Here is a 23,237-nt window from a genome sequence, read left to right as displayed (position 1 = left end):
TGAAAATTAAAACCCCCCAGTATTAATATCAGAAGCAATGTAGACTTGAGAATAATAACTCAGGTCTTGTGCAGTCACTGAAGCAGGATAATTAATTATATAAAGGGCTGATATATTAAGGGTTTTGTATTTCATTGGCTAGACAAGAGTGATCACTTCTATATCTCATTCATTTTAATTGGTTCCTGATAATCATGAGGTGACATAACTGAATACAATCCTGACACTTACTGGCCTCTACCTCATTCGTATTTTTTGTGTCACCACATGCTCAAAATTTACAAAGTTATGCCGACTGTCTTATTGCTGTTCCAGAGTTATATCCCAGTGTTACATTTAACCAGACACAAGTACATGAAAATATTTTGCTAGTAATTTTTCTAGTAATTTTTCAAATTTCCTCCAGGGTCGAAAGCAGCAGAAGAACGGGGACCTGACGTTTTTGGAAAAAGTAGATGATGATACCCATAAAGATTTAAAACACTCCATGCGGGAGCTGCAATTAATGCATGCGGAAACAGTGCAAGAACTTGAAAAGACAAGGAATATGCTAATTGTGCAGCACAAAATTAACAAAGATTACCAGGTACTATACTTTGCTCACAGTGGAAAATAACCTGATAAAAACACTTTGTGTCTCTAGAACTTGCTGTAATTCTGACTTGCAAATTCAGCAACAAAGCCAGTCTGTCTACATAAGATTATCTGTTGTTTAAAGTATGCTTTAAAACGCATGAGGTCCAAATGACTATAACTTGAGTCTTTTAACTCACGCTGATCAGAGCCCTCAGAACATCCCACCTTGGCATTATCTCTGAGCTCTTATCAGGTGCTCGCAGGAAAAAGTAGTGAGTGTACTTATCAAGTAAGTCTCCTTTTCCACAACATTCCACTTTTAGTCTCATGTGCTAGGTTGTTGCAGATAATATTTTGACTTTTCATTCAATCTGTGTTTAAGTAACAAAATCATTAAAGAAACTATTAGGAACATTGGTCTGAAAGAACTAATCTGTGTTGCTTAATAATGTTTTTAGATTTTGCTGAAATTCAAACTGATCGCTGTATTGCTGAATTAAAAATCGCTGCTATTTTTGTGTACTCTAAATGTTCTTTCCTTAAAAAACCTGTATTTTAATTTGTAGCCGAAAGCATGTGCAGAACCAGTGCAGACAAGCCCCAAAACTCCTTTTTACATGCTTTTTTCTTTTTAGACTGAAGTAGAAGCAGTGACACAAAAGATGGAAAGTCTACAGAAAGACTATGACTTAAAACTGCAACAGTATGTCCATCTTCTTGATATTAGAGCTGCGCGCATCAGAAAACTAGAAGGTATATTTAAAGTATAGTCTTCTCTAATATATTTTTTTATATTTTATCTTGCAAATTACTGTTGTAAATTCGTTCTTCAGTTGAAATATTTTTCCATTCCTAACGCTAGTAAAAAAGTCAGTTCTTTCATGGAAAAGCATCTGTGTGCTATTTTATTGACTTAAATGATAAAGGTATTAACCAGGCAAAATTCAACAAAGCAGTTTGTGCTGCAGCATGTGTTTGGATTTGTTCACTATTTACAACCTGTGAGGCCGGGCAACATGTAAAGAAAGGTCTTTGCTGTTAGTTCTGTCCACTCAAGATATTACAGAGGTTAAAAGTCAGATCTTTCCCTGGCAAATGTTGTCCAAGCCCACAAAGATGTGTCTAAGTCTCTGCCACATTTGTATAGTGATACTTATTTTGATCATTGAATAATTTCCTTGGTAATTCCCTTGTAATGTGTTATTAATTGTTAGGGGCCCATGTCTATTTTTGTATATATTGGAGCAGCTCTGTTGTGGTGTCTTGGTTTTTGTCAGTGTGCTAAATGAGCAGTAGATCTATGATTTTACATATGTGAGTTCTTTTTTAGTAATGCATTTAAGAAAGTAACATTGTTAATATAACCGAATTATGCTTTTTCCTCTCTACTGAGTCGTTAATTATATTTGAGTTTTAAACAAGACTGTCATGTTGTAGCTCTATTTTACCTCTATTTTATTTTCTTGTTGCAGCCCAACTAAGAGATGTTGCCTATGGTACAAAATCACATAAATCCAGACCAGAAATATTACCAGGGGATATAGTGGATGAATTTGCTGAAACTTTGCATTTAGAAAGAGGAGAGAACCTTTTTGAAATTCATATCAGCAGAGTGATCTTCTCTTCTGGAGCTATGCACGCTTTTGGTGACCATGAACCTGCAACGTTTTGTACTTACGCATTCTATGACTTTGAACTTCAGATCACGCCGGTGGTTTATGGGCTCAGCCCCTCGTATGACTTCACCTCTCAGCACCTCGTGCAGGCCGACGACTGCTTCTTGCACTACATACAGCACAGCAGCGTCATGCTCGAGGTTCATCAGGCGTATGGCACAGAATATGAAACGGTTGCTACATGTCAGCTCAAGTTCCATGAAGTCTTGGAAAACAATGGGAAGATCTACAGCAAAGCCAATGTAGTTGGTAATTAACACATTAAAATATATTCTGTTTAAGTGAGGTGTATCTGGCCAACAATGAGTTAGTGTGTTACTATTTCAAAAACATAAGAAAGGACTTTACACAACATGGTATTTCTTATTGGATGTGTGGTGTGTTTTCGGGATTCTACCGAGAGCTGTGGGAAAGCTCTGACAGGTGCAATTTTGCCCATAATGGCTGAGCACAAAGATGGTGTTAATATAGTGATCCCGAAGTGCGTGACATTAGAAGTATGATATGCTGGAACTGGCATTAGAGAATCTTATCTGAAAATAACATGTGGTTTTTTGCCTTACATAAAGGTTACTTGCGAAGTGTTACTGCTATACATGTATACTTTGAATTACTAATGAAAGATAATATCACCTTACCCAACATAATTACACAAAAACATGGAGAAAAGTAGTTAGTAGAGTGGTGTACTTGATTGCATTGTAGCACTGTGTGTATGTCAGAATTTCTTTAACTTTAGAGAAAGACTTTAAAATAAGATAGATACTCTTCTTCATTTTGATTTACTGGTTTATATACAAATTGATGTTTTAGTTATTTAATGCAAGTTTCTGTCATACTCTAAGACTGTTACTGATACAGAGGGTTCCTACGTACTTTGGTTTTGGATTGTACATGTAGAGCCAGAGGAGTTGTTTCTGTTTCTATAATAACGTCGACTCCTCATGTCACGCACACTGTCATAATGCGTAGTCACAAGATTACTAATCTTTAATTTGTTTCCTAGCTTTTGGCATAAGTACTTTAATGTTGAGAAGAAAATTAATGCAATCCCGTGCTTATTTATTCCTTAGGAATCAAAAAAACCATTCAAAATTACGGTACTCTAGAATACTGGATCAGGTTACGAGTTCCTATGGATCAAGCTATTATTCTGTACAAAGAGAGGTCAAAGGCTCTTGGGTATATAACGTCCAGTTTTAAGGAATGTGAACAACCATCCCAGGTATGTGCGAGTTTTTACTTCATAGTTTTGTTAGAATAAACTGTGCAAAATTACTTTTCCAGTTCAAATAGTTTATTTCAAGTCTCAATATGTTCAAGGTTAACAAAGTTAAAGGTTCTTGAACTGGAAAATATCTTTAGCAGTTGAATGACATGCTTTTCATATAAAGAGATAAAGAATCAGATGAATTGCAGCTTTCCTGAAGAGACCAATTCTTAAACTTCAGTCACTTATTTTTACTGAAATTGTCATAAGAATATTTGAAATTATTATATTTAGTTTTCCAAACCTGTAATACCAGGTTTTGTTAACATTTTGTTTTAGTACAATAGTCAGGAATGTTAAACCAACTGGTTGTCAGAGCAGTAGAACAGGCAAAGCAGCTCTTCAGAAGCGTCTCGAAGAACTTAATGCTTGAATATTATGAGATAGTGATTTCACTTTTTTTTTCTGGATAATGAAGAGCATTCTGATAATATAATGCACTGGATAATCATATCTAAATAATGGTCACAGGAAAAGAAGGGACTTCCAGGCATCTTTAACAATTGCTTAAGAAATAAAATCAATCAGGTTGAAATATATAAATTAAAACTTTTTGGAGTTTCTAACAGGCATTTTTTATCGATAGCTGTGTAAATTACTGTAAGTCTGAAGTAACTTTAATGTTTTATATTATACCATAATGTAAAATCATATTATACTAGAATCTCAATGGATACCATGTTGTAATCTGAGAAGTATGTTTAGTGTATGAATTCTATTACAGGTCAGTGCAGGCATTTGCAGAATAACTTCATGTTTGATAACATTGTAACATTTGCTTTAAATCAAACTATTTTAAACTAACTCACAAAATCTGTCCATTGATAAATGCCAAAATCTGTTACTTAGTTTCCCCTATTCTCGATTATGTTATTTCTAGCTGGGTTAGCAATCCAAACATAGTGGAAAGGTAAAGCATGTGGAACAGAGCATGTTGGTGTAATTGTACAGTTGCAAATTCAAACATGGCAGCTGAAATATTCTGATTGTACAGGAGAAAATAGGAAAAATGGCAGAAATGAAGAACAGCTTCTACAGAGCTGTTAGAAGCAATGCAGTTTTCAGAAATGTCTTATGGCAGAAACTAAAAGTCATATAGATATAGCAGATGGTTACATTATGTTAAGGGTTCTGTCAATCTGCAGCTGCAAAAGTAGCTGCAGTTGTGCGTTCCAAAATTTAAGCTTGCACTAGTTAAACATACATATAAAATTTTCTGTCCTGTATAGCAGCAGAAATGATGGAAACATGAACTGTACATAAACTGCTATAAATTTCCAGTTCTGATGTAGCCAGAAGTAGTCATCTTAAGTCTGCATATTAAGGACTTAAACTGTCACGTTTGGTTTTCTCATTAACTATCAACGTGGATTATTTAATGAAAATATTTAACATTTTATCACACTAAATCAAATTGTTACATGTTTCTCCATATACCACAAGAAAGAACTCTGGCTCCCACAAGCAAGATAATTATGTACAATTAATGAAAATGGCTGTGACATGTTACAGTAACAAGGGAAAGCCTTTTGAGATCAATGTAGATGAAGATTACTTATTTTTGATAGTCATGTTATTTGTTTTCTTTTTATTCTTTAATTCCATTGAAATGAATTTCCCAGTTTTCCAACTGCCATTTCCATAGAACATACAAGCCATGCTGATAGGTGATTAAAAAAACTTGTGATATCATGGAGTTTACTTCAGACATTTATTATTACTCTTCACATGCTGATTTCTAATTTTTGTAAATTATTTATGTGGACAAGGGCTTTGGAGGAAGAAAAAAAAAACAACAGAGGAATCTGCAGCCCACTTTTAATTATTGAAAAGTACATATATAAAAGGGACTAGGGTTAGAAAAATTTCTTGACACAGAATAGCTGTCAAGATCAGAATCCTTAACTTGAAACTAGCACTAGATATGAATCACTCTTAAAACTGTGATCTTCACTGCTTTGTAGATAATCAAATGACAAGCAGATCATAAAACTTTAGAACAATAAAGCAAACAACCACAGACCTGAAAGGATTAACCTCTTATTTCCTTATACTAACAACACAAGAGAGATGTCGTTGAATTTACAGAACAAGTAATATTTTGACAAATAAGATTAAACAGTAGTTAGTGTCATTGAAATAATTGGTTATTTGTTCTATTTATGTAGTTCTTAGAGTTCACCAACATTCTAATGTTTTTAATTTAACTTCTTTTTCATTTAAAGCAGCAGATACACAGAACTGCCCAAGTCAGCACTTCAACAGATGGCAATTTAAATGAACTCCACATTACAATAAAATGTTGTAACAATCTACAATCCCGAAAAAAACATCTTCAGCCAAATCCTTATGTTGTCTACAAGTTCTTTGATTTTGCAGACTATGATACTCCCATCATTCCTAGCAGCAACAACCCACAAATAGATGACCATATGTGTTTCCAAGTGCCAATGAATGCAGATTTAGACCGATACCTAAAATCAGAATCCTTAACCTTTTATGTATTTGATGATGGTGAAACGGAAGAAGGTGCTTATGTAGGGAAAGCCAATGTGCCTCTTATTTCTTTAGCACATGACAGATCTATCTCAGGTAAGAATTAGACCTCTTTGAACTTTACAAAATCTTCACTTCCTGTATTATATATCTTTAAATCTCTTTAAGAACCAACCAGAGTAAAGTGTCTTCAGAGAGATCTGGTCCAGCTGGATTGTTGGGCTGAGGCCAGTAGTCTGTGGTCCAGCAAGGCCAAGTGCCGGGTCCTACATGTGGATCACAACAACCCTGGGCAGCGCTACAGGCTCAGAGAAGAGCGGCTGGAAAGTGCCCTGGGGGAAAAGGCCTTGGGGGTGTTGGTGACACCAGCTGAACATGAGCCAGCGTGTGCCCAGGTAGCCAAGAGGCCACCAGCATCCTGGCTGGTATCAGCAGTGGTGTGGCCAGCAGGACCAGGGCAGTGACCGTCCCTGTGCTGGGACCTGGGAAAGCCAAACTGCAAATCCCAAGGTCAGTTTTGGGCCCCTCACACCAGCCTTGAGGTGCTGGAGTGAGTGGAGAGAAGGGAACAGAGCTGGGGAAGGGGCTGGAGCACAAGTGTGATGGAGCGGCTGAGGGACCTGGGGGTTTCAGCTGGAGAACAGGAGCTGAGGGGAGACCTTCTGATCTCTGAACTGCCTGAAAGGAGCTTGGAGCCAGGGGAGTCGGGCTCTGCTCCCCAGGAACAAGTGCCAGGAGCAGAGGAAACGGCCTCAAGTTGCACTAGAGGAAGTTCCGATTGGCTATTAGGGAAAATTCTTCACAGAAGGGGCTGTGGGGCATTGGAACAGGCTGCCCAGGGCAGTGGTGGAGTCACCGTCCCTGGAGGGTTTGAATGATGTGTAGATGAGGTTCTTAGGGACAGGGGTTAGTGCTAGAGTTAGGTTGGATCATGGTTGGACTCAAAGGTCTGGACACAGCATTCCAGATGCTGTCTCAGAGGTTTCAAACAGAGAAAGCACGAAACTTCCCTGGGCCTGCTTGAGTCCATTCTTGCTCGTACAGGCCAGGGTACAGTTGCCATTCTTTGCTGCAAAGACACAGCTTGGCTGGCTTCAATTATTTTTGTCAAGCAGGACCAGCTCTTGTTGTGCAAGGCTGCTTGTGGCCAGTCAGCCCCCGCCTGGGCCATTGCCTCGGGCTGTTCCTGGGCTGATGTGGGACTTTGCGTTTGCTCTTGTGGAACTTCATGAGGTTTCCATCAGCCCATTTTTCTACTGTGTGAACAGCAGCGCTGTCTTCAGTGCATCAGCTGCTCCCCACAAGCTGATATCAGTTACAAATTTACTTTGGTGGCTATAATATAAAAGCTGCTTAATGATTATTTCATTGTTAACTGTAAGGCATTAATGAAACTTTACAATATGATTCTATAGTTATCCCATATAGATGGATAATAGGAGAAAATTTGCAAGTGAATTTAGAGTGTTTCTTTTATAAAGATTTAGCAGCTCAGAGATTTTTTTTTTGTTAGTAAAACATGGAAATATTGTAGTTGGATCTTTTGAAAGATGTCTGTAAGAAATAGTTATCTGGTAGTGGATTATCTGAGAAATCTACAAGACTATGAACACAGTAATCCAGTCCCTTCTATATCCTATAGTTTTGAATACCCACAGTGTTATATGGGATATTTTTTGATCTAAAAAATAGAATATTTTGACACTATTTAGCTTATTGCATTTTATTGTATATGTATGGAATAAGATAACTGAAGACAAGATTTGCATTTTGCTTTCAGGTACTTTTGAACTAACAGATTCTGAAAGACGTGCTACTGGTACCATCACAGTTGAATTAAAATGGAAGTTCGTCTACTTACCACCAAGTGGATCAACAATGGCTGCAGACTTAGTGAATTACATTCAAAATGAGAAATCAATAGCAACTAAATTACCAGCAGAGGAAAAAACGCAGACTCCAGCCCTGCCTCTTCCTTTTACTCCATCAGTGACAGTAAGTAATTTAACAAACTCACAGAAGTTAAGAGATATAAAAGACCTATTACAGCAGTTCATTTACTTCTTCCCTGATGACCAGGTTTGTCCTTACTGTGAAATAATGCATAGTACAAATACTCTGTATAACCACCATCTTCAACATCCTTTGGGAAGTGAAATCTTTCCTGTGTCCAAAACTTTTTAAAGTCTTTTATAATGGTAGATAACTGGTTAGCAAAAGACCGGGGAGAAGAGGGAGGAGAAATAACAAACAATAAATGTTTTCCCTATAAACTTGATGCTTATCAATTCTCTTTCCAACGTATGTGTCCCACATAATATGTAGTCATAACTTGTGCCACTTTAGGGCTGCTGTTGAAACTTGTGACAGTCATTAAATCAGCAATTATTTCTGTGGTCTCTTAGAAATTGAGACAGAACTTGATCAGTTGGGGTAGCTTTGAGCCAAAAGGATTCTCAAGCAGCCAGACCCAAGCCATATGTACATAGCTGTAGGGGTGTCTGCACCACACTCTTTAATATTCTGGTCCCTGGAACTTGGTGCTGAGATACACAATAGCTTCTTAAAAATAATTCATAAGTTAAAGGTAGTGCAAGGATCTTTTGTGTATAAAAATCAGTGGAAATGGAGGGTAATTTCTACCTTCATCAAGAGAGCAAAGCATGCAAAGTAAAAACCACTTTTTCTCTATTGTTTTTTGTCTTTTGTATTATAACAGCATGACAGAAATATTTCTTCATCATTTAGTTAATTTTGCTACCATTACCCGTCTCTTCTCTGTGTTGTTATAAAATTCTCCAGAGCGAGTGAGGTGAGGAAAGGTGTCAAAGATATGGTACACCTACAGAACAAGAAAAGGATTCAAGTGCTCCGTAAATGATGATAATAAATCATTATGCCACATATATGATACCACTGACTCCAGTCCTACACTTGTGTCTCACCTGGAACTCACGCTGCATTCCGTAGATGTTCTGTACAGTTTTATACCACTTTGTGGCTGAATTTGGAAAGGATTTTCAATTTGCAACAGGTTGTTTGTTCAAACAACATCTCCATCGTCTTGCCTGTTAAGAATTTAGTTTAGTGCAGTTAGGTTTGGCTTTGAGAAAAATCAGCATCCCTCAAAATTTACTGTAAAATAAGACGGTTACAAAATGGCAATAAGTTGTCTTTAACTCTGTTTTATTACAGAAACCAACACCCAAACCAAGGCAGCGTGCCGCTCAAGCAGACAAGAAAGTATCTTTCCAGGATCTTAGTGCAAAACAGATGGCAGTAAGTTTTAAGTGTTTTGCTCGTGCATGTTGAAGCAAGAAAGAGTACTTATGTCCCAGTGTGGTCAATTTGTAGAGCTAATAATGAAGAACACTCAATTATTTTAGCAACGGCTGTGGAAAACTGAACTGTTAGCTAACCGTTTACTAACACTAGTAACTGATGCTTCTGTGGTGTCTAAATCTTGTGGTGAAATGGCAAGAGGGTGTCCATGCAAGGCAAGTAGAAGCTCAACAGATTAGAACTGAACAAGAACAGTCTGTTTCATTTTTCTGATCATTTTTGGAATAGCAGAATCTAGTTCTTGGATAACAGTGTGATACAGAGCAAAGCAAATAGTTGTTTTGGGAAAAGAAAACTCACTAAAAGGTGGGAGGAATAGTTTGAGTCACCCAAAGCATTTGTGAGAATTGTCCAGCCTTATAGGCAGAAGCTTTAGCAGAGGACAGAAGCAGTAATGCCAATGCACGGAAGCAAAGGACATGGCAATTTCCTGTCCAAATGCTTCTCCACCACTGAATTCATACTTATTTACATTGTGTTTTACACACATACATACATACCTACTTTGTGTGTTATTTTTCTACTATGTATTAAAGGCTTCCTCTTATTTTTCCCATCATTTAGGACTCTGTTTTTGAAAATGACATGGAACTTGCACAGAAGATGAAGGCTTCGAGAGTTCCAGGTGTTTCAGAGGTATGAGATTGTTCAGGTTTTGCATTTGAATTCCGTGTGTATGTTATTTCTTCAGAGTCATGCATCAGAAGTAAAACTACAATGAATTAAGATCTCAAAAAAATCACTAAAACATGAAATAAATGATTGTGATAACAATCTTTTTTGCTCATTGGAAAGTGAGGAATATCTCTACTGATTGTCTCCAACGTTTGGATGAAGTTTGTTTTGTCTTCCCTCTAAAAGTTACCATTATATAGCAGGGGGAAATGAAGGGAAGTGGTGGAGTAACTGGAATATTGCTAAATACATAGCGTTCCAAGGAGCAGAAAGGAATTAAATATTATAAAGGTCCAATTGATTGTGAAAGTAAATGGTGGCAGATTGGCAAACTGTAGTTTTTAGTGATGTAACACATTTAATCACTGGCTCTTATCTTCATTTTTCTGCTTTAAAGCTCTTCTGGGGCTTTGCTTGAGAAGTTAAGTCTCTTTTCCACCACATCAGTGGTCAAGTAGAATATAATCACTTCAGAGTAAATGATGCACTATTTTATCTAAGATAACATTTGTATTTTGTAGTAAAGCTGATTCTTTTTTATATTATTTTAGCTTGCTTTTGAAACAGAAAATATCGTCTAATGGGAGTTATAAGGTTGTGAACTGGATAATGTAGTGGTGGGTTGATTGGTTTTTTTAATAAAACTGAGTCTTGTAGAACTGAAACAGGTGAAATATAAATGAATCTGGAAATCTAACAGGCTGTATCTATCTTGACAGGTACCAAATGATTATAATAGTTATGTTTTCACAAATACACATCGTTAGAGAATCGTCTTTCTACTGTATCAATTGTTTGTTACCACAGTTGACAACTTATTGTTTCTTGCACTGCATGAGTAATATAATTGTTTAAAAGCTGCGTGTAACGAATGTGAGCCATAATTCTTCAAGTTTTGAACTTCAGTAACTTTTACTATTCGAGGACTGTTATAAAGACTGTAAGTTTATCTATTTTTATCCAGCACGTGGTACACGAGGTTGAAGAAGAAAAGCTAGCAGATGATAAGGCGAAGGAGGTGGCCGAAGAGATTCAACAAGACAAGACTGACCTGTCAGCGCTGTCAGAGGGGCAGCTGGCTGAGCAAAGCTCTGCTACCTCTGCAGATGAGACAGAAATCAGCGAAGAATTGGAACCAGAAGGTAGAATTCATTTTTATGAATAAGAAACAGTATTTTCTTAATAAATCTGTCTCTTTCCATTTTCTTAAGCGTTTTTTCCTAGCAGTGGGAGCTGCCTCATTATGAGAAGCTTCATGACAGAAATTATATTCTGGTGCACTGTATCGCTGAAGCTGGGTGGTGGATATGGTGGTGTTATTTTCTTCCCAAATGGAAACAGTATTGTAATTGAATGCAAAAATCTGGTATCTGACCTAGATTCATAAAATATTAAAGGAAACCTGGCTTCTATTTTAAGTGCCTTTATATTGTCCTGTAGAACTATGACTGTTATAATGAATATACTCCTTTTGTCTGCAGATAACAGCCAATGCTGATATTGGAAATACTTTCAGACAGTGAGAGGGGTAGTATGTCTTATCACATCTGTGACATAAAGTTGTTAGAGACAGATATAGTTAAAGTTTATAAAAGCTGGGTCATTCTGTTTCACCTCTGAGCTTCAACTGTGTATCATTGAAATAAACCAGGTCTGTGACACCAAGTTGAAGTAAAAGCACAAGCAGGATGCTAAAAATTTATGTGCAATTTTTTGCAGCTTCTGTATAAGAATTCATTAGAAAAAATGAAAAATCATTATATTGAATCCTTGTGTTTCTAAGTACTTTACTCCAGAGGAAAAAGACCTGAATGCTTTAGGAAATATCTCCCTGCAAACAGAACTACGTTGCAGAAAAGAAAAATAACGTATACTCTTCTTTATATGTGCACGGTGTTAAATATGGTCTGAGGCAATCCGCAAATTCAGACCACATTCTTATAGAATGTTACAGAATTCTTATAGAATGTTCATACTTCAGTTAATGACAGGAATTAGATTGTTCCACTCATCAACTTTAATCTGGGAAACATTACTATTTGTTTTTAGCAAATCAGACAAAAAATACAGTTTAAACACCTTTACAGGTCATTGGTTTGCCAGTGTTAATCTGTGAGGAAGAGAAGATTTACCTGGCACCAGTACTTTATTTATTAGAAAAGAAAATATATCACACTCAGGTTTGTCAGCAAGTCTCAGATGGTCAACAAATACAGAGCTTTTAACTACACTGGTGGGTTTTTACTTTTTTCCTTTTTAGATCAAGATGATAGACAAGAAAATGATGCAATTGAATCAATAATAACTGACAGTGATGACTGTATAGTTTCAAGTCCACTATCCAAGACTATTAAACAGGTGAGTCACAGTATTTATGGCAATTATTTGGTAAGTCTAAGAAAAATATTTAGGCAAAAGTATTTAAGCCTAATATCTAAGAGTAGCTTTATTATATCAAAGGTCAGATTCTAAGACATTTTCAACAACTGTGTGTTTTCCTGTTTCCAGTTCAAATAGACACTTTTTCATAGAAAAAAGAGAAAAGAAAAATTAACCTGATCATATTGTTGTAATCTTTTCCATTATTGTTTTGCGCACTTAGAAGCACACATTTCCAGTTAGTTTCGATATGAATTCAAATTTCATTCCTTTCCATAATCTCTCTGAAGAAAGGTAACTATTGTAACGCAAATGTCTAAAGAAATTAGTCTTGTTATTCAGTGTTACCTGTTGCCTTTATATGGCAAATGTGCTTTTCTGCTGCTTCCAGTGATTTCTGAGGAAGGGGGGCATAATTTTAAGGCCTGTAGTAGATCTACAATGCTTAGCTACCTACTGTGTCCCATCCCAGTATGTTGATCTGACTGAATGTTGTTGAAATGGCAATTGCATAAGCTTGAGGCTGTTAAGAACATGCAAACCTTGCATATATTTTTCTAGTTTATCCACACAGATTTATTTTTTTCCTGACTTCCCAACAGTTTTAGAACTGAAGATCAGTTTGCCGTGAAGTTTGTACATGTACAGTGTCTCATCAGTTCGATGTATTTCTATTATCATTTGTGGGCATGTACAGTAGTGATACCCTCTTAACTTGTTCTTAAAACCAGCAATTAATGGGCATATGTACAAAATGACACAGCATAATACAAATCTGCAAGATTGACTTTGAGCACTATTTCAGTAGTTTACTTCTCTAAAAAAATAAACATATTTCATAGTTTTACATCTAACATTGACTGCACAATCTTAAAATAAAACTAGCACTTAAAATTGATAATAGTACTTCTAACAATTAATGTTTTTCTGGTCTGTGTTAGCCTTTTTTTAAGGGCATGGGGTATCCTGTTATATTGTACCAGTGGAAGAGTTTTAGAAATGCCAGCACTTACATATGTTGCAGAAATATACAGAAGGTACTTTTGAAGATGAAATTGCATTGTTTACATGTAAAATGCTAAAAAATGGTTTCACTTGTAATTTTGAGAACTGCAATGGCTGCTACTCATCACCTTCAAGTCAAACTATAATACAGTTCACCTATATACCTCTAGTCATCCTGTATTTTATCAAAATTAAGAACACTTCTGAGAGGATTTTTACTGTAGTTTCATTTCGGGTTCATTAATTTCTACCTGTCTCCATTGATCTGTTCCTGTGGTAACAAAGTGCATGTTCAAGAAGGGTAGATAAGGCAACAAAAGCTATAAACTACTAAGGCAACATGTTTGATACAAATTGGATTTTAAAAGTAGGCATTGGTATATGTGAAATCTGGGGTTAATTGTAGAATACAGCATGTGAAAATTGTGATTGGATTTGTATTTTTTTATGATTAAAAATCAGCGCCTTTTATCTTTTGAGATAAATATCCTGCTGGTAATCAAACACTGTAAATAAGACTTGTGATTTTTAGAGATCGTTATGCTAATTATCCTATAAATCTGAGTTGTATGCCAAACTGTTTCAGCCATTTAAGATCATACTGTTTCTTTTTTGCATGTTGCAAATTAGAGAGTTCATGGTTATTTCTTAGATATGTTGATCATAAAGGGTATCTAAAAGATTTTCCAGTACTTAGCTGTACCACTTGCTTCTTTCTCTTTTTCTTCTTGGCTATGATGTATAATTAATCATAGATTACTTCATTTTGTTTCATTTCATTTACAACATTTATGAGCTTCACTTTGTCGGTATGAAATGCTTGTCCCCTTCTTTCCTTTCCAAAGTGGCGTAATTAGTGTTAGCATCTTTTTTAACAGGCTACATAAAGTTTAGTGGCTGGATTAAATCAAGTCATTAACATAATGTGCTATACAATTTGCCCCTATCTCTTTGCGTTTCCAGTACATCAAAGTGCCACAGAGTGCCAGTGTAATTGGGCCTTGCTAGCTTGTCAGGTTCAGTCAGGCTGATGGCTGCTGCTTTTACTAAAAAGCTTCCAGGCATGATAATTAATAGAGAAAAGAAGTCTGAGAAATGTAAAAGTTTGGACAGTTCTCTATGAATATTTCATACATTTGAATAATCAGAAGTTAACATTATCAATTTGATGTATAATACATTGATTAAAAGCCTTGTTTCAGATCCTCAAAATAGACATCAAAACTGGGAATTTGCATTTTCTTTGGCATGGTCTTTATATTAAAAAAAAAAAAAAATCATCTTTTCTATTCCCTCCTCCCTTTCAGCCCATGTCTACATTTATCCTTATAGGAGGCAATATAGCATTCGACTACCACAATAAAATTTACTGCTGTCCGCTGCCAAGTTGTGCTAAAATGCACCCACAAGGCAATTACTGGCCAAACCAGTTTATTTGGTGGTGGTCTCATTTTTTTTCTATACATGTGTTTACATCTGTCTTTTTTTTGCTGCAGAAACCGTGAATGCATCATCTTGCACTAATAGCAGTTTATAGGACAGTTTGCAATAAACTAAGATCTCAGAGTCTAATTAATTTTGACATGAAAATCTCTCTTTAACACCATTAAAAAGCAATACGAGTTGCTTATGGTTCTGCGGGGCAATGAAACAGGTTTGTGCAAAGGTGGGAGTATGTAAAGCATAAAGCTTATGCACAGCAAAGCAAGAAATACTTTTCCTTTGATTATACATTTTTTGGTACAATTACTTGAATGGTGCTTTTCCTCCTATGAGATCTGCATTTGAGGAAGCAAAAGTGCTGCACCAGCATAATTAATAAAACAAGAAATAATATACATGAGTAAGATAAAAGTAACTTATTAAAGCTTTATAATCAATATTTTCAAAGACTACCGATGGGTCTACGGTTAAAAAAAAAACATTTGCCGTTCTCCATCTGTAAGGTGATTGTTTGCTATTGTGGTCACTATTAGACAGAAACTGAAGTAAAAGAATAATCCAGGTAAAACCTAAATTGTCTTTTGCCACTGGTAAGGTTTGAGGTGATGGCAACTTCAACAGACATTGCACTGAAATTATGGATTTACAACTTCTAGCACTTGTCAAATATGCTTTAATGTAATAATTAGGAGCATGTCCTACAAGTCATTCTTCTTGAGGGAAGAACTGAAAAAAGAGGGAGAAATAATTCCAAAAAAAAACCCAAACACCAGTTTTTCAAATTATTCCAAACAACAGAATCTAAGTCATTAGGTAACCTATTGCTCTTTAGGTAACAAATAAAACTAATTAGACAGAATATGAAGTAGAAAGATTTAAGGCTGAGTGCATAAGCCCACAGGAATATCAACAGGAGCCATTTTTAACGACGTTGGTTATGAATATGAACGTTCCTCGTTTGCGTACGGGAGAGGCTGCATTTGTCACAGCACATTGACACGGGAGTCACTTGTGGTGACTTCATAAGTAGAGCGGACTGTTTTTCTAATAGGAGGTCTGAAAAACAAAGGATGGCACTTGAGACTAAATCTGAGTTTAGATTAGCTACAGTATGTATCATCGAGCAGAATCTTTTTTTCACACTGTGGGTAATAGGAGAAAGAATTAAATTCCATTATTTTGAACGTCTGTATTGCCCACAATATTATAATAGCATGATGGAGCAGAGGGGGGAACGGTGACAAATATTAAGCATTAAAGCTATAAATAAAAAGAACAGCTGTATTAAATATGTGCGATTCTATATTTTTTTTCACTACAGATGAACTCTTAGCAAATGCAAATGCTATACTGATATTTCTGCTTTCTTCCCATACTAAGGGTTTGGGTTTTGTTTTCTAATAGGATTAATTTTCAAATAGAGATTTTAAGAATTTGATTTATTTTTTAAATCAAATCAGAAGTCTGTGATCTACATATAGAAGAATACATGCATAGATACATAGGCAGAAATCCGATTATGTTTGGGTTTGTTTAGTTTTTTTGCATATTATTGCTACTTATTTCATCTCATTTCTGTAGCCTAAATGTTGACATATATTAGCATGCCAAAAATGTATGGACTTAAGACCTGTTTTTATTGAGAAATGTTCTGTCTTTCATTCTTATTTACCTAAGGATCATGCTTTCTTTTGAAATGAAATGTAATTGTAAGTTTATAGACCATTTGAATTACTTAATTCTGTGAGTAGTTGGCACTGATGTAGCGAACTGGCTTTGAGATTTGATAGAGTTGTATTTGTTTTTTATTTGGTGGTATAATCAGTGGTATTTAAACACTAAAAAAAAATGAAGTCTTCTCTTTGAAATAACCTGCAGTAGGGATGGATGTAACAGTTTTGCTTATTTAGCCTTTCCCGCTTCTTGGGGGGAAAATAAAACTAGTTAGTATAGTTCGTACAATGTCTCACCAGTCAAACAGCTCCAAATATCTCTGGGGTTTTTGTATCTCTTCACCACTAGAAACCATTTATGCCAGAAGCAAGTTGCAAAACCAAATCTTTAAAAATCTTTAAAAACAATTCAACTTCAGGAGAAACGTAGAACAGTTTTAGGTTTATTCTTCAGAAAGGCTGGAGGAGGCAAGCCGTTTGAAGGGAAGAAAGTGTATTCTTCAGGTGATCAAAAGTTGTATCATGAGCAAAGTGCAAATGTGACTTTAATTTCAGATGCATAGTTGTCACAGTCGTGGTGGGAAGGCTTCAGATCCTTCAAGAACTAAATATTTTCTAAAATGTTTGGTGTTTTATACTGAATTAGAAATTGGCTTTTCTGAAAACATCAGTGCATTGATGGGTGTGTTTCAGATTTGGATAGAAGAGGTAATATTGAATTTTCTCAAGCCGTAGCAAGGAATTCATGACTTTGAACATATTAAATATGAATTCATGCTCTGAAAAGGATGAAATTGGACTCTGCGCTAGGTACAATGGCAGCAACCAGAGATGTACTTGCTGTCACAAATAGGTTTTTTTGTTTAGAGTGTTCTTAATTCCTGGCAGAACTGAAGGGGTTGCATCGAACCGTATCATGGTGCTCACCTTGCGCCAGCATGTACTCCTCCTAGCACGCATGGAGAACAGTGTTGCTGGGGGGGATCACCCATGCCTTGCCCTCCTTCCCAGGCAATCCACCTCCCAAAGAGCCCTTGGACAAGGGGACATCTCTTTGCCCTGGGTCTTAGGCTGAGTCTAAAGCGCATGCACTTCTGGAAGTGCCATCTCTTTGGAGAAGGAACAGGGAGCATTGCTGTATCCCTCTTTCTGTTCTCACATCTACACCATTAGGGCAAAAATAGAAAAACAGGTGTTTTTCCTAACATGCGAAGTCACTGCATACAGTTAAGGACTAGAGTAATTCTTTTGTAATATGTATTTTTATGTGTATATGTAAGACGCTGCCGTATTAATCACAATTACTTAACAAGTAACGTTTGTCTCTGACCAGTTAAATTAGATTGCCGTTGGTGTGATCGCATTTCTTTGCAGCTTTTCCTGACCTCGTTCATAGAATGGTCACAGGGATTCAGCACTTTTTAGAGGAAGAGGATAATTTCTCATACGATCAAGACATTGGGTCATACTGATAGTGATTGAAGTCTTGATAGCAAATGGATGATTACCTGTGATTACTGGACAATAGCTTATATTTTATCTGATGTGCTCTCTACTTGAAATAGCAGGAAACAAGTGAATAAGTAGACTGTGGAAATAAATACATAAAATATTAAGGAGGAAGGCATAAACATTTTTGAGCATTGGTCAAGGTAGGATTCCAGTGGATGTTACAAGTAAGATGTTTCCTTAATTTTGAGTTTTTCAAGGGTGGTATATTAGTTAAAACTGTAGATGTAAAAAGTAAGAACACTGTGTACATTGTTTCTGCAAGCAAGGCACCATCAATGCTGCTGTTCTCTGTAGAAAGCACAAACTTTGTTTGTAAAGCACTTAATTCTGTGTGATACTATTGTGGACCATGGGATGCACCCATGGGTGCTGAGGGAGCTGGCTGAGGTCACTGCTGGACTGCTCTCCATCATCTTTGCCAAGTCTTGGGAAACGGGAGAGGTGCCTGAGGACTGGAGGAAAGCAAATGTCACTCCAGTCTTCAAAAAGGGCAAGAAGGAGGACCCAAGTAACTATAGACTGGTCAGCCTCACCTCCATCCCTGGGAAACTGATGGAACAACTTATCCTTGGTGCCATCTCAAGGCATATCAGGGATAAGAGGGTCATTAGGGGCAGTCAACATGGCTTCACCAAGGGGAAGTCATGCTTGACCAACCTCATTGACTTTTATGAGGACATAACAAGATGGATGGATGATGGCAGAGCAGTGGACGTGATCTACCTTGACTTGAGTAAGGCATTTGACACTGTCTCCCACAGCATCCTCACAGCTGAACTGAGGGAGTGTGGTCTGGATGACCGAGTAGTGAGGTGACTGTGAACTGGCTGAAGGGAAGAAGCCAGAAAGTCGTGGTCAATGGGGCAGAGTCCAGTTGAGGCCTGGATCTAGTGCAGTGCCTCAGGGGGCAGTGCTGGGACCAGCATTATTCAATATATTCATCAATGTTTTGGACGAGGGAATAGAGTGACTGTCAGCAGGTTTGCTGACGGCACCAAGCTGGGAGGAGTGGCTGACACTGGAAGCTCTGCTGCCATCAGAGACCTGGACAGGCTGGAGAGCTGGGTGGGGAAAAATTTAATGAAATATAACAAGGAAAAGTGTAGAGTCTTGAATCTGGGCAGGAACAACCCCAGGTTCCAGTATAAGTTGGGGAATGACCTATTAGAGAGCAGTGTAGGGGAAAGGGACCTGGGGGTCCTGGTGGACACCAGGACAACCATGAGCCAGCACTGGGCCCTTCTGGCCAAGAAGGCCAATGGTACCTGGGGTGTATTACAAGGGGAAAGGCTGAAGGAGCTGGGACTCTGGAGCTTGGAGAAGAGGAGACTGAGGGGTGACCTTATTAATGTTTACAAATATATAAAGGGTGAGTGTCAGGAGGATGGAGCCAGGCTCTTCTCAGTGACAACCAATGGTAGGACAAGGGGTAATGGGTTCAAACTGGAACACAAGACGTTACACTTAAATTCTTCTCAGTGAGGGTGGCAGAGCCTGGCCCAGGCTGCCCAGGGAGGGTGTGGAGTCTCCTCCTGTGCAGACATTCCAACCCGCCTGGACACCTTCCTGTGTAACCTCATCTGGGTGTTCCTGCTCCATGGGGGGATTGCACTGGATGAGCTTTCCAGGGCCCTTCAACCCCTGATATTCTGGGATTCTGTGATTTGAGTCAATTGGAATTTCATTATCCACATCGTAGTCTTAGCATTTTATTGTGGCCAAAAAGGAAATAAAAACATGGAATATGCAACTTCTTGAAGATGGCAGTCAAGATTTTGAAAACATTTAGTACTCTTTAATACGTGTGTCCAGTCTCTCTGGTAGAGGAAATTTCATATTATATTTTGTTTAAAATATAAAATTTAAAGACTAATTTTATTTGCATCGAAGTAGGATGATTTGTGGGAAGTAATTGCTCATGACAAACTCTCCATTTTTCACTCGAATAGTACCTAATAAATGAAACTAAGGCTTAAAAAAAAAATCACTCCGCATCGTAGAAATATGAATGGTTGTTTAAAAATTAATTCCTATCGTATATTGGATGCTACGTATATTTTCAGCATGGCTACATAGTATGAGCGTTCTTGTATTAACAGTGAAATATGTCATGCTGGCTACCCTGTTCTTAACCAGTTCTATTTTTATTTGTATTTTTTTTTTAGGAGCTTGTGTTCTCTTTTGTATATGCTCTATTCATGTTTAATATTAATAAAAGCCGGCCTTGAGGTATTATTGACTGTTAAGCTCAAAATTAATTTAGTTTTTCTTACAATTTTCAGATAGTATGACTCGTTAGCTTCCTTATGAGTTAGAAAGCAGAATACCTGGATTTACCCTACTATCCTTGAAAAACTGTGAGATTCTTTGCCTACAGTATGCAATTACAAGTGTTAAATATGTCAAACAAATTTTAAGAGGTGTAAAAGGAATACTTTATAGTACAGGATATTGTATTTGGACTTAATTCGTAAACTACTGCCTGTTTACAAACTAGTTTGACGTGGCTGCTAAATACTTTGGGGCAAACAAACCCACTCAGCATATCACTTTAAATACAGATGCTAATACATCTGTTCAGTGCCAGAAGAAAAGAGTCGTTTCTGAAGTAAAATTAGACAATAGAGCCAATTTCATTTTTTATGCATGTGAATGTAGAGTGCTTGAGGTTATTAGTTGAAACTGAGTAACCTTTCCAGGCTTTCATCTCTCTCTTTTCAAATTTGAATATGAAAAGCATATTCAAGTCAAAGACCATCACTTTAATGACATTTGGCAGTCATTTGATTTATTAGATTTTAGAAAAAAAAAAATTCCTTTAAATATTTCATCATTCTATGCTAATCCCAGTAATATTGCCAGCTGAAGCCATGTACCTGTATTAGTGGAGACAGAATGGTGTGGAATTTTCTGTCATCCTAGTAAAATTTCCATGAATCTACTGAATAATAAAACAGCCTTATTGAAATATTCAGATTTGGGTTTTTAGTTAAAGTGTCTTAGGATACATAATAAAAGGAAATGTCTTTTGAAAGGAGGGGGTAAAATTACTTCATCAAATATTGAAAGGGCTTGACAGCAATGGAAATTGTTCTATATGATGGATATTTTTACAATAGGATACACCTGCTTTTCAGTTTGATTAATTATATCATTTACTTGGAAAAATATAAGCTATCTCCATAATAAATTACAATATCGACTTAGAGTTCTAACGCTGAATCTAGAAAGCTAATCTTTTGAATATAATTTATTGCATCAAATGATTTAAGTTTACAATCAAAATTTGTCATGATATTTCCATGTAGGGGAATATTTTTAATAAAGTTCTGAACTTGGATAGAAGTAAAAAAATATGTTTTGACATTTCTGAACTCCAGCGTGTTCTGTTTGCTCTTTGAAGAATCTCAGCCTTGAATGCTCGCCTATGTACGCCAGTTTGGAAACCATAGTGGCTTTTCTTGCTTTGAATTACAGAGTTACCGAGGAAAAGATTCGTGACTCTATCTCTCGAGTCTGACATTCTCCCTTAAATACATAAATCTTATTAGAATTTATCTGTATGCAAATAATATAGACTTTGCCGAACCATATGAAACAATTTCATATAAGCAACAGGAAAAAGTCATTTTAGTTAAAGATAATAAGAAAAAGCTTTTGTGAAGAGCAATTACTTTTACTATGATTATTGTTAATTTTAACTTTTAAATGTATATTTGTTTTAACTAGAAAGTTTGGGAGACAAAGTTGAATTCCATATAAATGAAGTGTTATTTTACATGCCTAACTAACTACTTTGTGATCGGATGAGTTTTTATTGAACTATTTGTAGTGTAGGTTGCAGCAGGCACTGCATCTAACAATCCGCTTTCCATTGGAAGACTTCGGTACCTGGTATAACTGAGTCTATTTCAAGCAGTTACATGAGCAAGATACAAATCACTTTGCTGCGTAGCTAAAAATAATGGCATCTGAAATTTGTGATTAAGATAACCTGAACATCATCTTTTCCAGCAGAGTATGACTATTTCAAAAATATTTTCAATGCCAAATGTGAATCAGTATCTGTTGCAACAATATTCTTGACTACAAACCCTGGGGCTTTAGGATCTCATTCTGTCCTTGTCAAAATGGATCAGTGTTGATGATACAAAATAGCCAATGATTTACATGTACATGTGCTTTGTGTCAACCCTTCTAGAAACACAAAATAATTTGTATTATGTTTGTGCTTTGTTTTTTAAATAGGCAACTGAAAAAATCCGGATTGAAATCATATCACTCAGTCTTACTGACTCAGGAATTATATCAGATGAGACGATACAGCAGCTGTTTGTAGAATGCAGATTATGCAATTTCCTCGCAGAGGAGACCCCGCTGTCCCTTCCAAAACCAACGAGTGGGCAGAGGATTCACTACAACTATAGCAGTGGTAAGTACAATGTGTTCCTGAGCAGCCTGGTGTTTTCTCTTAAATTCTGCCTTAGGAAAATGCCTCCCAATAAAGCCTCCTTGCTCCTCATATTGTATTTGCATTTGTCTGTGTACTGATTCTATTTGTATATTTCCCAAATATTTTGGGAAATACTTAAGGGTGCTTTTTGGCAATGGGGTAAGGATGTGACTATCAAGTATAACATGAATTATTGCAGTAGGCTTGTGTATGAAATGCTAACGTTACAATATTTTTAAATATGCTGCTAGCACATAAACTTTAAAATTTGGCTACACATAACTGAAACTCATATAATCTTTTTAAAAGAACATGAAGAACTGATTTCTCTATTGGTACAACAAAAGAAAAACATTCCATGTAACCATGTACAACTGAAAAACAGCTGAGAAGAGAAAATATGTAATTGGACTTGATTATCACTTGGGAATACTTGGTGTTCCTTTAATAAGAACTTTTTGAAACAGGAAATTATTCAGCCATATTTAATACTAATACATTGCTATTTACTTCATAATACTTAATCCTGCATGTTCCATATTCTATTCTCTAATAAATGAACGTTTGAAAATACTTTAAGACCCAATGTAAGTTACACTAATAGCACACGCAGAACTATTGTAATAATTGATAATTCTCTTGTTAATTATTTTCCCAGCTATTTCATTATATTTCAATTATTCATTAATTTTTTTTTTTCCTGTTGAAGTCTATTTCATTTAAGGTTTGATCTGAGT

At 36.4% G+C, this 23,237-nt stretch overlaps 1 protein-coding gene across 2 annotated transcripts in view; it reads left to right on the top strand.

The window, feature by feature from the left end:
• RPGRIP1L (RPGRIP1 like) overlaps positions 1–23,237 on the top strand; it is a 72,793-nt gene that overhangs the window by 33,284 nt on the left and 16,272 nt on the right. For both annotated transcript variants that reach the window (XM_080351739.1, XM_080351740.1), the window contains exons 13-23: positions 407–586; positions 1,212–1,329; positions 2,049–2,501; positions 3,326–3,477; positions 5,751–6,114; positions 7,799–8,013; positions 9,214–9,297; positions 9,925–9,996; positions 11,000–11,177; positions 12,296–12,393; positions 22,296–22,479. In XM_080351739.1, the coding sequence (XP_080207865.1) occupies positions 407–586; positions 1,212–1,329; positions 2,049–2,501; positions 3,326–3,477; positions 5,751–6,114; positions 7,799–8,013; positions 9,214–9,297; positions 9,925–9,996; positions 11,000–11,177; positions 12,296–12,393; positions 22,296–22,479 (2,098 nt within the window). The remainder of the gene's footprint in view (positions 1–406; positions 587–1,211; positions 1,330–2,048; positions 2,502–3,325; positions 3,478–5,750; positions 6,115–7,798; positions 8,014–9,213; positions 9,298–9,924; positions 9,997–10,999; positions 11,178–12,295; positions 12,394–22,295; positions 22,480–23,237) is intronic.

Source organism: Nesoenas mayeri (genome assembly GCF_963082525.1).
Source record: "Nesoenas mayeri genome assembly, chromosome: 12".
In the NCBI taxonomy this organism is placed as follows: Eukaryota; Metazoa; Chordata; class Aves; order Columbiformes; family Columbidae; genus Nesoenas; species Nesoenas mayeri.
This window is presented reverse-complemented; position numbering and strand designations above follow the sequence as displayed.